This window comes from Schistocerca serialis, chromosome 2, assembly GCF_023864345.2.
Source record: "Schistocerca serialis cubense isolate TAMUIC-IGC-003099 chromosome 2, iqSchSeri2.2, whole genome shotgun sequence".
In the NCBI taxonomy this organism is placed as follows: Eukaryota; Metazoa; Arthropoda; class Insecta; order Orthoptera; family Acrididae; genus Schistocerca; species Schistocerca serialis.
The window spans coordinates 1,029,544,920-1,029,559,355 of NC_064639.1; the positions used below are offsets into that span (position 1 = coordinate 1,029,544,920).

The 14,436-nt window shown below is 39.3% G+C and overlaps 1 protein-coding gene across 5 annotated transcripts in view; it reads left to right on the top strand.

The window, feature by feature from the left end:
- The window catches only part of LOC126458452 (tetratricopeptide repeat protein 14 homolog), an 88,994-nt gene extending 80,940 nt beyond the window's left edge, over positions 1-8,054 (top strand). For 4 of the 5 annotated variants that reach the window (XM_050095519.1, XM_050095518.1, XM_050095521.1 and 1 more), the window contains 4 exons: positions 151-249; positions 2,238-2,368; positions 3,837-3,966; positions 5,677-8,054. In XM_050095519.1, the coding sequence (XP_049951476.1) occupies positions 151-249; positions 2,238-2,368; positions 3,837-3,966; positions 5,677-7,321 (2,005 nt within the window). In that variant the 3' untranslated portion in view covers positions 7,322-8,054. The remainder of the gene's footprint in view (positions 1-150; positions 250-2,237; positions 2,369-3,836; positions 3,967-5,676) is intronic. The other variant, XM_050095520.1, reaches the window with a different exon arrangement.
- Positions 8,055-14,436: the final 6,382 nt, after the last annotated feature.

Here is a 14,436-nt window from a genome sequence, read left to right on the forward strand (position 1 = left end):
TCTTGAGATATATAACAACCTAACTAGATGATTCTTTATCACTGCAAAAAAAGGTGAGCATGAAAGTAGTAAAATAGTGATGGATTGTCAGCCGTCGCGTTTAAATTAAGGAATGAGTTTTTGTGAGGAAAAATTGTCTTGTTTTTGCAGATTGCTTGGACTTGAAAACCTTCCTGATCTTGAAGACTTGGAATCAAAGTTAAGTGCTTATTATGCCAAGGTGGAGAAGGATACTGGGTTATCAAAAAGGTGAGAGAGATAATACTATAAACTTCTGTATTTTTAATTTTTAAAGTTTAGTAGTGTGAGGTTATTGTAGACGTTTTAATTTTGATCATTTCCAATGTATTTAGATAGTGATGATGCTGCACTGGTCATTGTGACGTTCAATTTTTCCTTATGGCCCAGCAAATTTTTATGGTAGTAGCTCTTAAATATTACATGAGTTTGTAGTGTTTTAGGTATTAGGTGTGGAACTATCTACAATGGTTTTTGAGTTGAAAGAGTTTATTGTTGCAGTTAATAACAACATGGAAACAAATTAGCATATTGTATTGAAACTACACTCCTGGAAATGGAAAAAAGAACACATTGACACCGGTGTGTCAGACCCACCATACTTGCTCCGGACACTGCGAGAGGGCTGTACAAGCAATGGTCACACGCACGGCACAGCGGACACACCAGGAACCGCGGTGTTGGCCGTCGAATGGCGCTAGCTGCGCAGCATTTGTGCACCGCCGCCGTCAGTGTCAGCCAGTTTGCCGTGGCATACGGAGCTCCATCGCAGTCTTTAACACTGGTAGCACGCCGCGACAGCGTGGACGTGAACCGTATGTGCAGTTGACGGACTTTGAGCGAGGGCGTATAGTGGGCATGCGTGAGGCCGGGTGGACGTACTGCCGAATTGCTCAACACGTGGGGCGTGAGGTCTCCACAGTACATCGATGTTGTCACCAGTGGTCGGCGGAAGGTGCACGTGCCCGTCGACCTGGGACCGGACCGCAGCGACGCACGGATGCACGCCAAGACCGTAGGATCCTACGCAGTGCCGTAGGGGACCGCACCGCCACTTCCCAGCAAATTAGGGACACTGTTGCTCCTGGGGTATCGGCGAGGACCATTCGCAACCGTCTCCATGAAGCTGGGCTACGGTCCCGCACACCGTTAGGCCGTCTTCCGCTCACGCGCCAACATCGTGCAGCCCGCCTCCAGTGGTGTCGCGACAGGCGTGAATGGAGGGACGAATGGAGACGTGTCGTCTTCAGCGATGAGAGTCGCTTCTGCCTTGGTGCCAATGATGGTCGTATGCGTGTTTGGCGCCGTGCAGGTGAGCGCCACAATCAGGACTGCATACGACCGAGGCACACAGGGCCAACACCCGGCATCATGGTGTGGGGAGCGATCTCCTACACTGGCTGTACACCACTGGTGATCGTCGAGGGGACACTGAATAGAGCGCGGTACATCCAAACCGTCATCGAACCCATCGTTCTACCATTCCTAGACCGGCAAGGGAACTTGCTGTTCCAACAGGACAATGCACGTCCGCATGTATCCCGTGCCACCCAACGTGCTCTAGAAGGTGTAAGTCAACTACCCTGGCCAGCAAGATTTCCGGATCTGTCCCCCATTGAGCATGTTTGGGACTGGATGAAGCGTCGTCTCACGCGGTCTGCACGTCCAGCACGAACGCTGGTCCAACTGAGGCGCCAGGTGGAAATGGCATGGCAAGCCGTTCCACAGGACTACATCCAGCATCTCTACGATCGTCTCCATGGGAGAATAGCAGCGTGCATTGCTGCGAAAGGTGGATATACACTGTACTAGTGCCGACATTGTGCATGCTCTGTTGCCTGTGTCTATGTGCCTGTGGTTCTGTCAGTGTGATCATGTGATGTATCTGACCCCAGGAATGTGTCAATAAAGTTTCCACTTCCTGGGACAATGAATTCACGGTGTTCTTATTTCAATTTCCAGGAGTGTATGTATTCATAAATGTTGGCGCTATTTCACAGAAACTTGATTGTTGCATATTTGATGAAGTGAAATCCTGTTCTGGAGGAAATGTTAAAAATTTATGTTCCTTGTATGCTATACTCATCACATGTTCAGTTTATACCTTTTTGTGAATGTTGAAAAGTAGAGTCTAAATAAATGTGACAAGTGCACTTCTGATGCAAATGTGGCCCTACTTCTTTCATACATTTTAAGTCTTTATGTTCTTATTTCTGCAGGAGTGAGGAGAAAGGTGAGAAAGAAAAGAAGAGGCACTCCTCCAGCCCGGGGAAAAATAAACATGCATCACCAAAAGTTGTTTTTGTTCACAATGAAGAGGCAAAAGTAGAAGAAACATTAAGAGCAAGAGGTAAGACTTGATGTACATAGGTGAAATGTGTGTTCCTTTGTAATAAGAAGAAACGGTTTTAATCATGTTGGCATTAATAATATTAGAATACAAAACTTCGCAACATCAGTTGTAGGAGGACTGTTGTTGGTGTTACAAAGATTGGCCTCAGTTATTTTATACACTGTAATTCTCAAAGCACAGAATTAAAAAGGAAAAGGTAAATGATACGAAGAGACGTGTTGTTTCATGGGTGTTGGAGGATAAGGGTTGATGAACTTATTATGTAAAACCTACTGTCAGTTTCTGTGAAAAGATAGAACTGGCTACATAGCTGTACATTCTCTTGTTTGCTGCTGTATTAAAGTCTGTGCTACATTCCTGAAACTATAATTTGGTCAACAGTACTTACTTCTTTACTTACTTAATACATAAATATGCTATAAGCTGTTACAGGCATTTAATTTCGAACGATTGTTTGTTGTCTGCCTGGATTGGAATACAAGCTGAGAACTAAAAACAAAAATTCTCAAGAAACAGTACAGCGCAGATCTTAATTTACAATTGGCTGGTGTCAAGTTACATGCTGCAATCAAGAACCATTCAAAAAGTTTCCATTTCAGGGCAATTCTGCAGCGTACATGCTTTGCCGGTATACAAGCACCAACATGTGAGCAATGAATTAGTGTGGCATTTGTGTCTTTTCAGTGTGTGCGTGCGTGCGTGCGTGCGTGTGTGTGTGTGTGTGTGTGTGTGTGTGTGTGTGTAAAATGTGGTAACATGAACTATAGTGTCGTTATTGCCAAATGAGTTCAGACAGGACCATTGTGCTGTTATTTTATTGGCTGTGAATGACTAACGCCAATGGGCGTGCTTTGGAGAAAGGAGAATGTGTTTGGGGCAGCATGTCTGTCGAAAACAACCTTGGTGGAAGGTGCGCCAAGGGGTGCGCTCCTTCATGATAAATTCAGGTCCCATATTGCAAGTGTAATGCAGAAGTTAACTGCAACTGAAGTTGGATACACTTCAGCAGTCACCCTAAGGTCCTGATCTCTCCCTATGTGATTATCACCCTTTGATCCGTTAAAAAGGCCTTGAAGGGTTGACCATTCCTGTTGGATACGGATATGCAGCAGGCAGTTACGGACTCCTTCATGCAGCAGGACAGGGTGTTCTACCAAACAGGTATCTTCAACCCCGTGGATGATTGCCTCTGTGCTCATGGAGATATTGCTTCATTGATGTACCAGTTCTGGACTGTACAGTTTTTGAATGGAAACTTTTTGATTGCTCCCATATATGTTGCTTTCAGAAGACTTTCACACTTCTGTTAGGATAACCTCATTCCCTCATTGTAATGTTTTTGTTTGACCACAACATTCTGATATGTATTCGTTCTTTCTTAATCCTAATTCACTATGGAATTATGATATATCAATTTTATTAGTAGTGATCATATTTGTATACAAAATAATTCTTTTTGCTGCAGAAAAGAAAAAGATGGATATGTTTGCAGACTCACCTTCACCACCAGCAAATTCAAAGGAGAAAGCAACACCAGAGTCCGCTACAGTCATGCCTTCGAAATGGAAGATACAGATTGGCTCAACAAACACTAGGTATGTGGCCATGCGTACATGCATCATCAGAATTAATTATTGTGTGTTTTAAATACTCAGTAATAATATTGAAGCCTCATTGTAGCAACTTCTTCCTTGGAACTAATTGTGTCCTTGGCTGACCAGCAGTAACTTACAGTAACTTAATCATGATGGTACATGTGATCCAATCATCGCTCCAGCAGACCATTTGGCTTCTTAGTTCAAACAAGCAGTTGTAAATTTATTTTCCTATTCTTGACAAAAATCTCAAGTACTTCCATCTTAATCACAAATTGCATTAAAAATCCAACTGAAAAGAAGACACTGTTGCAATTTCTATGGAAAGATGCGTGGTAGTGTTTATGGCTTCTCATTAAGAACTACAACTGGGAAAATCTTGACACAAAAGACACCTGATTTGCAGTTTTCGTGATGTCTCTGGGATATCTCATATAATACATAATGACCATTTTCACACACTTATTATCTACTCGACATTGAAGTCTTACAAACCTTCTAATAGTGTAAAGAATGGTTGTTTCTGGAAACTACACTACTTGTTGATTGACAAAATCAATGAAACGTTGTGATATGTAGGCCCTATGCTGATAAAAAGTTCATACTTGGTGAGATCTAGTGACATGATTTGCTAAACTGATGTCATATACATTGGCTAATATTGACTGCCTTTGTTTGATGCTAACCTTAGCTAGGACATAATACATCTATGTCCACATCTGTTCTTCGCAAGCTACCAAATGTGCGACAGGTTACCAGGTGTACAAAAGTAATATTCCCCAATCCCATATATTACATGCAAGCTTAAAGATAGATCATTGTGAAAGCTCTGTATACATTTTTATGTTCTCTAATTTTTATAATTCTCACATGATATGTGTTGTCGCAGAAATGACAGGTTTCTAGTTCGTGATTTGCTTGAGCTGTATCTCTGTTCCTATTTAAGAGCTAAATTTTGTGCATTGGCATTGTTGTGTGCTGACTTACGAATTCTGATATATGTCTACTCAAATTGCAACACTGTGCAAAGCTTCATAATATTATCTGCGCCGGCCGAAGTGGCCGTGCGGTTAAAGGCGCTGCAGTCTGGAACCACAAGACCGCTACGGTCGCAGGTTCGAATCCTGCCTCGGGCATGGATGTTTGTGATGTCCTTAGGTTAGTTAGGTTTAACTAGTTCTAAGTTATAGGGGACTAATGACCTCAGCAGTTGAGTCCCATAGTGCTCAGAGCCATTTGAACCATTTTAGCCAATATTATCTGCCGGATTTAATATCATGGCATCAAACTGCATCATTTTCCCAGCAACTACCCTATAGAGCTGTCCTATAATGAAATGAACCTTGTTTCTGATGATGTGACTATTTCCTTGTTCCTTTTTCCAGTTGTGGATAGTGTTTGTACTACAGTGGAACAAGGGAGTTTTCACATCTCATTTGTCTTTTTGGCTTGTGTGAAATACTGTGTAGAAATTAACGTGGAACTGTGTTTGTGAAATTTCTTCAAAGTTTTAATTCCTACTTTTAATAGAAGTTACAATCAACGGCTTGTCCACGCTTTAGTACATTCATGTGAGAGTTGCTGCAATTGATTATGTGTTTAAATCATATGTATATGCTTTGTTGGTCAGTATGTTCAATTTACTGAATTAATTAAATGCTGTTCATTTTATGAGAACTGCAAGAATTTTTGTTGTCTTTTGTTTTACAGAATTAAGAAAAAGGACAAATCTCAAATTGAAAAGGAACCATGGGATGAAATTGAAGAGAAGAGGTTCATTTTCTTAAAAGATAATGATAAAGAAGGTAGTGAAGATGAAGCTGAGGTGCGCAAGAAGAAACAACCGGAAGAAAAGTTCAGTGCCAGGAAATCCAGAGAAACTGCTGAAAAGATTGTACAAGAAAAACCTAAGAAAGAAAGTTCAGAGGAAGCAAGAGAAGATTCTATTACTAAAACGCAACAGTTTATGGATAAGTTTCAGAGTGGTTTTAGAATAAACTCATCTCGTTCTTCAGAAAAAAAATCAGATGAGCTCCCTCCCCTGCCACCTGGTATGCCCCCAAAGACATCATTCACCATATCAGGTAGAGGCAAGACAACACCAGTGTTAGCGAACTCCAGTTCACAAGCCAAGGGCCCAAGGACTGATAGTGATACAGATTCCAATGCTTCTGAGAAACGAAAGAAAAAGAAACCACCGCAGCAACAACCACAGCAACAGCAGCCTACTCCTACATCACAACAGACACCAACTGCAGCTTCATCTAGTGCAGGTCCTGGTAGAAGGCTTTCATCTGGTGAATCATCACGTAGCAGGTCTCGCTCTCGAACAAAGTACAGTCGTGCTTCTAGCAGTAATAGCTCACGGTCTCGCTCTCGTTCATATCCAAAGAATAGGAACAGGTCTAAATCTGCTTCCTATGATGGTAGACGATCACGCTCAGCATCATATGCTAGGTATGGTAGCCGTTCAAGGTCCCGATCTTATTATCGTAGTTCAGCATCACGTTCAAGATCTCGTTCGTACCGTAGCCGCAGTCGATCATACGATCGCTATTCACGTAGCCGATCTCGGTCTGAGGATTACAGGAGGCGTAGCAGAAGTGAATCTGATGACCGTCGCAGGAGGCACGATTACCATATGAATAAATTTCAGGGTCGATATCCACGTAATCGTGGCACATATTACAGGCCTCGTTTCCAGAGCAATTACAAGAATGCACGTGGTGGAAGTAATTTTGCTAATCGTGGGAACAGGAATTTCCATCAAAAGTATGGACCCGGTCGAGGGAACAGGCCATTTAACAATCGAGGGAGAGGGAGAGGAAGGCCTAGGTTTTTTCACTATAAACCTAGTTCTGGTTACAGAGACTACCATAGCAGACGTTATGAGGGAAGACCTCGATCCAGAAGTAGTGATGGTAGGAGGAGCTACAGCCGTGAAGATGATGATCCTATGAAGAAGGTTGATGCAGCGAAAGAAAAGATAAATAAGTATATTGCAGAGGAAAATAAGAAAGATGATGCACAAGCAGCGTCCAGTAAATCTAGGGATGAACCATTAAGTGAAGGGGAAGCTGTTGATGATGATGATTATGGGTTGCCACCATTACCTCCAGGTGGACCACCATCAAGAGAGTCAAGTTATGTTGACCGTAAATCTTACGAAGGTAAATGGGCTGAGAAAGACTCTGAAGAGAAGAGTTCAAGAAATAGGGGATCAGAGGGCCCAAGATTACCCCCAGAAAATAGCATTGAAGAAATGGACAAGTTTCTGAATAAAGTTAAAGGTCAGAAAAAAGATGACTCCAAGGAAAGAAGTAAATCATTTGGAAAATCGAGCAGTAACTGGTGATCTTCATCAGAATTGTGACTGTAAAATATTCCTTTGCCTTAACTTTCCATGTTACATTTGTGTGTGAGAAATTGTGTACATCTCAGTAAAAGTAATTGTAGTGTTGTGTGCATAGTGAACTGAATTATTTTTGTTCTGTCACTATTTTGACTTGTGCACTATTATCATGACACTGCTGATACACATTGTAAATATTTTGTGATCTTACGTTATTTAATATAACCTTCCAGTTCGTTGTGTGAGGTATGTGTTGTTCCCCTCATTTATTTGAAAGCACAGCAGATGGGCAGAAGTACGATTTATGTAAAAGTGAGTCTCCAATTATAATTGATAGAACATTCCAACTTTTAAGAATAGTGCCTGTAAGACTGCTGAAACTATGTGTAGCTTTTAAGCATTTCAGTAGTTGAATAGTAATTTCTTTGAATGTAATCAGTTTATCACTGCATAGTTTTATCAAAAACAGAAATGTGATGTTCTTGCAATACTAAATATTTCAGTTCATTACGAGGAAAATCAGGCTGTCATTCAGGCTGTACAAATATCAAAACACCTCATTTGTTCTTCATTTAGGATATTTGACACTTGACAGAAATGTGAGATACGAACTTCATTTTAAAATTTTGTAAATTGTCATCTTACTGTCTTGGATACAGTAATAAATTGTATCAAAATACATTGTATTTCATTCTTTGTATTTATTACAGCTAAACAAATAAATGAATGAACCTGGCATTTTGTTGTAAATTCTGAGCTAATTTGATTAAGCATTTTTTATTCTATACAAACTGTAAATTGTTATGCAAAATTGAAAGTATTGTGGTAATGAACTATTTTCAGTTGCAGTACTTGATACATGCTAAGGTGCAATTTTAAATTGCAGTTTGGTGACATTACTTGCAAAATATGGAAGTATTTTCACTGGATGAACAAAGGAAACAAAAATGCAAATGACACTGAAACTAGTGCCATTTAATGACAGTATATTACTGTATTACAACACATCAGTGATGAGTTTGCACACATGCGTATGCTTCGAACTATTCACAAAGAACTTAAATTCTTTCCTAATAGGTTCATTAGGTGGTCATCTGGAGGTCCCCATGAGATCATAATAAACTGCTAACAGCTGTTAGATTTATTCAGGCGAGTTTTGCTGCATTAAAGCAGCATCTTCAGGTGGTTCTACATAGAAAGGGACATCTTTGCAATCTATTTTTTTTAAAAATTGAAGTCAGTAAAAATAAACTCAAATAAAAAGTACTTGCAGTAATTTCACATAGATTAACACACAGATGCCCCTGAAGTTCGTAGTGACAGAATCCAGTGCCATGAACTAGTAACAGGCAGAACATTGGGGCGAGTAGTGCAGGGAATGTCACAGAGGCAAAAAGCACAGTAGTACCATTAGAAATATGATTAAAATGTAATACAAGATGTCTACAGGTCATGAAAATGAACAGGTGGCCATGAAAGTGATATAAAGAGGTTGTATATGATCTGGGAAAAATCCGAGAATTTTTTCATCTGGGAAAAATCCGGAAAATTTTTAGAATTCTGGGGATCTTTAATTGTTTTAGTTTTCAGTTAAATTTTTGTAAGTTTGACTGATAAGAACCAATACTCGGATGAAGGATATTACTGTATCTCGCTATTGCAGAATAATACTGCAGCAATACAACATGAACGATGGGAAAATAAAACTTAACAACAAAGCACAGTGCTTATACAAGAGCAAAATGTATCAAAGGGTTCAGGAAGACTATGCAATGCTTCATAACTAGTGTTCTGATTGATATGCACTTAAAACCCACAAAATGTGCGGCAAAACTCCTTGAAACATGCAGTTAAAATATGCTCTTACTGCCAGTATATGCCTTTAAACATGCATCTAAAATTCTTTAATATATTCATCTTATTTGGGAAAATTAATGAATTAACCATCAAATATTTTCAATAATGGCTATAATTCAAGGAATAAAATGGAATATAACTTAGGTACTTACATGTTAAGTTTGGTAAATTCCAAAAGTTAGTTTGTTTGAACTACCAACATTTTTTCCATATTCCCTACATGAAAATGTTTCCTGTGGTCAGATAACATCATTTTCAGTCTTGAAAATGATTGTTGAACGTCACATGACACTACAGGTAAAAATTTAAGAGCAGCGACAGCAGGCAATGTGAAATCATCTAGATTCTCGGAGCATTTCTCTCCTTCGAGAAACTGAGCGATATTCCAATTCGTAGGCCAATCAGGATTTCTATGAAGAACTGCATCCAATTTTCTTCTAAGTCTCTCACCAATCCGACCTGGCCAACTCTTGCTCTGTGTCCTGAGACCTTCGACAAGAGGCACTGCCTTCGTGACTTCCATGTTACGAGTCTCAGGTTTCTCAATTACGTCTGGAAGGCTACCCAAGTGCGCTCGGATGAAAGATAGGCTGTGTAACACGTTGGAATTCTTCAGGGTGTTCTTGGCTTTTGATATAGTTAAATTTTCACAATCTTCAAAGTGCTTTCGGACCTGGAACAAGAAAGTAATCTAGTGAATGTCAGTTTCAAGCTAAAAACTGCGGTAAAGAGAAATATGCTTAATATTGGAATTCTATGTTATGTTAGTTTTCTTTGCTTATTCAATTTATCTGTAACTACATACACATCCATGCCTTTTCAACTTTTCTGTGGTTGTGTGCATGATAGTTCGCAGCTGAAATCCATTTTCCCACCTCGTCAAGACTGATTCAGGTGGCAGAGGATAGTCAGGGTGAGCAGTCTTGAAAGCTCTCACTCCACTTGGGGCTCTGACCTCTTCAGCAACTCAAAGGATGCCATGAGCCAGACACATGAGGTGAATAATTTTAAGGTAAAACACCTGGAGACACTGCAGCCTTCAGCATAATTTAATGCAACAGGGGCTTAAACCTTGTTCTCCCCACATTCCCGATCTTCACTTCTCCATAGCACACCTGAAAGAAAATCAAAAGATTTTACAAAGTTTATTATTGGCTCGGGATATGATGTGCAAAACTGCACTCATATTACCTATAATTTAAACTATTCGATATTGGTGAATCTTACACAGTAGTACATGCACTGTGCATGGAATTGTGGTGTCTGTCATTTGTTTCACATCTTTGTACATAGGATGTCCTCATCACCGGAAAAATTTTTTCAACTATGACGTGTACCATATACCGACTGCAAGAATCAATGGTTTCTTCAACGGATAGTCAGACTGGAGAATCGCAACTGTCTTTCCTAATATTCTCCAGTGTCTGTAGTAGAGAAACTAAATTTAAAAAATACACATAAACATGTAGACACTACGTAGGAGACACACACACACACACACACACACACACACACACACACACACACACAAACTTTATCCATTTTAGCACCTACCTAAATTTTGACTATTTTCTTATGTATATACATTGACCAAAATAAGTTATTTAATTTGCTCAAAAAATTATATTTAAAAATTAATTTACTTTCTTTTTTGCAGTGAACGTTTAGAAGCAGTCTCCTCCTCAAGTCCTTTCTTCATTTGTCTTTTCCTTACTTGAAATACTTCACTCACTTTCAATTTTCAAACATAGTTTAAATTTATTTTTCTAGGTTTTTTTTAAATTAAACGACTATTATTTTGGCCTATGTATATACCAAATTATATCCATTGACTTCCACATACCGAGAATCCTAAAAATTACTGAAAAGCCTTATCTTTTCATAAATGGGTTCATGTGTTTCTTTTTGAGTGTTGCTCGTGAGGAATATCTTTCCTGTGTATTTTTTTTTTTTTTTAAGAAAGTCCGTAATCCTTCATTCTCCAGCTTATTCAAAGGGTTCTTTGTTTTTATTAAAGCCTCGCAAAGATCTTCATTGGACTCATTTTTGTTGTCCATGTGCTTCGGAAATGAGATCAGTGGTTGCTGTGAAATTTTTAACCGTGCCTCGGTTCCATTGTTCTGGTGCTGAGATGTCTTTTTAGCTGATCCAGTTGAAATTTTTTCCCAACCCTGACCTAAAGTGTTGGAGAAGTGAGTAAATATCAATAAGTACGTACAGTTGTACAAAAATGTAGGAGAACATTGTGTACTTGCAAGATGGTCAGTGAAAAAAGTGAATTAAGACTACACATAAGTTTCTAAAATTGGAACTTCGATCCCCTCACAACATTTAATTCTTTTTTTTAATTTGCAAGAACGCCAGAGGTAATTCCTACACCCGTACATAGAAAACAGCAAGCAAATGAACTTACTAATTGTTTTAATTTCTTGGAAAAATTATCAAAAAAAAAAAAAAAAATTAAACTTAACTCTCTTTCACATAGTTGGCAGAATATCATTTTTCTGTTTGTTGTGAAAGCACAATAGCTCCTGATGCATTGCCGTAAATTATTGGACTTTGGCCTGGCATACTGAAATTTGAAGAAGGTAGCAAAGAGTCGGTGTGAACAGCACGGAGACACTCTGAAATGCCAACAATAACTAGTAGGGCGTTGTTGGTGCACTTCAGAGATTAGGTGAGCAACCTGAACACGCATTAATTGCGGGCAACAAGTACCGAAGCACGATTCTACTCCGATAATCCATCTTTCAACAATTAACCATCACAAGTCTTTAGCATCTTTATCCGAGAGACTACCTAAGTGGAAAAAGACCGTGTCCCTCCATAAGCTATCCACATTTACTGGAAAGGCTTTTACACTGTCAAGAACCTTAGTTTGTAGTTACAAGCTTCTGAATATTTTCTGACAACTATTAACATAACAGGGTGTTACAAAAAGGTACGGCCAAACTTTCAGAAAACATTCCTCACACACAAAGAAAGAAAATATGTTATGTGGACATGTGTCCGGAAACACTTACTTTCCATGTTAGAGCTCATTTTATTACTTCTCTTCAAGTCACATTAATCATGGAATGGAAACACACAGCAACAGAACGTACCAGCGTGACTTCACTTTGTTATAGGAAATGTTTAAAATGTCCGTTAGCGAGGATAGACGCATCCACCCTCCGTCGCTTGGAATCCTTGATGCACTGATGCAGCCCTGGAGAATGGCGTATTGTATCAAAGCCGTCCACAATACGAGCACGAAGAGTCTCTACATTTGGTACCGGGGTTGTGTAGATAAGAGCTTTCAAATGCCCCCGTAAATGAAAGTCAAGAGGGTTGAGGTCAGGAGAGCGTGGAGGCCATGAAATTGGTCCGCCTCTACCAATCCATCAGTCACCGAATCTGTTGTTGAGAAGCGTATGAACACTTCGACTGAAATGTGCAGGAACTCCATCGTGCATGAACCACATGTTGTGTCGTACTTGTAAAGGCACATGTTCTAGCAGCACAGGTAGAGTATCCCGTATGAAATCATGATGGTGAATCGAGGAAGTACAGTACATACTGACGAAACTAAAATGTGTTCTAACATGGAAATTAAGTGTTTCCGGACACGTGTCCACATAACATCTTTTCTTTATTTGTGCATGAGGAATGTTTCCTGAAAGTTTGGCCGTACCTTTTTGTAATACACTGTATATTTGGGACAATTTGTTACTATCATTACAGTAAATCAACTTAATTAAAGCTTATTTCTAAATAATAAATTTCTAGAGGATTCAACTTCAAAATTAAAGGACTTAAGAGGACATTGGCCCTTTCTAACATCATGAACACTCTTAAATTATTTGACATTGGCTCTTTGGACATCAGGGTAAGGTACACTGAATAACCAGAAACAGGTAATTTTAAGATAATTATATCCTTGTACTCATTGATTAAATCCCTTCAGATATTCCTCAAGAATTTAATACGTGACAGCAACTGGTATGTGTTCCAAAAATCACATTTTATCACTGTAAATCGTGAAAACCCTGTTTTCGTATTTGGGGGAGACTGTTACTCATTGCATACACTATGTTTGATACTGTAAAAGGGGAGAGAACAAAATATATCACTCCTTTCCATCACCATCCTCATCCTCCACTTCGTAAGATGTGTGTTTATCTCTTTCAGCTGTGTACTGGCTCTCAGGTGATTGATGAACTGCACATAGAATGAACAACTGCTTACATTGATGTATGGAAAGAGATCCCTTAAGTCCTTTACTTTCTTTTCTGAAATTGGTATGATGGCATCAGGAATAAGTGCAGGTTTTGGCATAGACAAATGTCGAGTTTTCTTTCTGTTCAGATCTATCATCTTGAATGTAACTGTGTTTGTGGGAGACAATTCCTGGCACACCTGAGTGACTTCAAACAATAGGATTCTCTTCTGTGTTTATTTTCTTGTGCAGATAATGACGTCTCATCAAGTCTTTAAAGTTGTAGAAGTCCTTATGTTCCAGCTCTATTGCAGTTATGGGTGGCTTTTGGGGAACCATGTGTATTAATTTGGCCCAGTCTCTTGGCAGTTCTACTTCAACAGTTGTTGTTTTCTTTGTCTTCTTAATGGCTGTGTGAACTGAGCCAGATTCCAAGTTACATCAAGAAACTTGCGGTTGATTTCCAAACGTCTTCTCTGAATTATGAATTTGTCCACTACTCTCAGAAACATAATGACAATAAAAATATTTCTGTTTTGTCCGGTACTCGAGTCGCTGTACAGGTGTACCTCAGTTTCGTTGGCCAGTTTCATCAAATAATAATATAGACGAGAAACTATTTCTTGGCCACGCTTCCTGACACTATTTCATTCCAAATGTAACATACAGGAGAACGTTCTTCATGTCTCTTTGCATAGATGGTAAAGTTGAAAGTCCAAAGTTATTTTTTGTAAAATGCCACACCACAGCGTAGAAAAGGAGTGAGTAGACATTTCTGCAAATCAAAGGCCAGGGTTACTACATTGGAATTCTGCTCAGCTTTTTTTTTTTATCACTGTTTTCTGATCATAAGGAGCCTGGGCTAAATCCAAATGTTGCTGTCGTTCCACTTCAACCTTACAACATTCAGCATCATCAGTACAATTCTTGAGTAACAAGACTTATTTGCACATTTTGCACAGGTGACAGTCTTCAGTTGATTGAAACAGGTCACAAAAACTCTTCGATAACAAGCGTCACTTCTTGTCTTCTTACATTAGATTTGGCAAAATTCTTAATATAG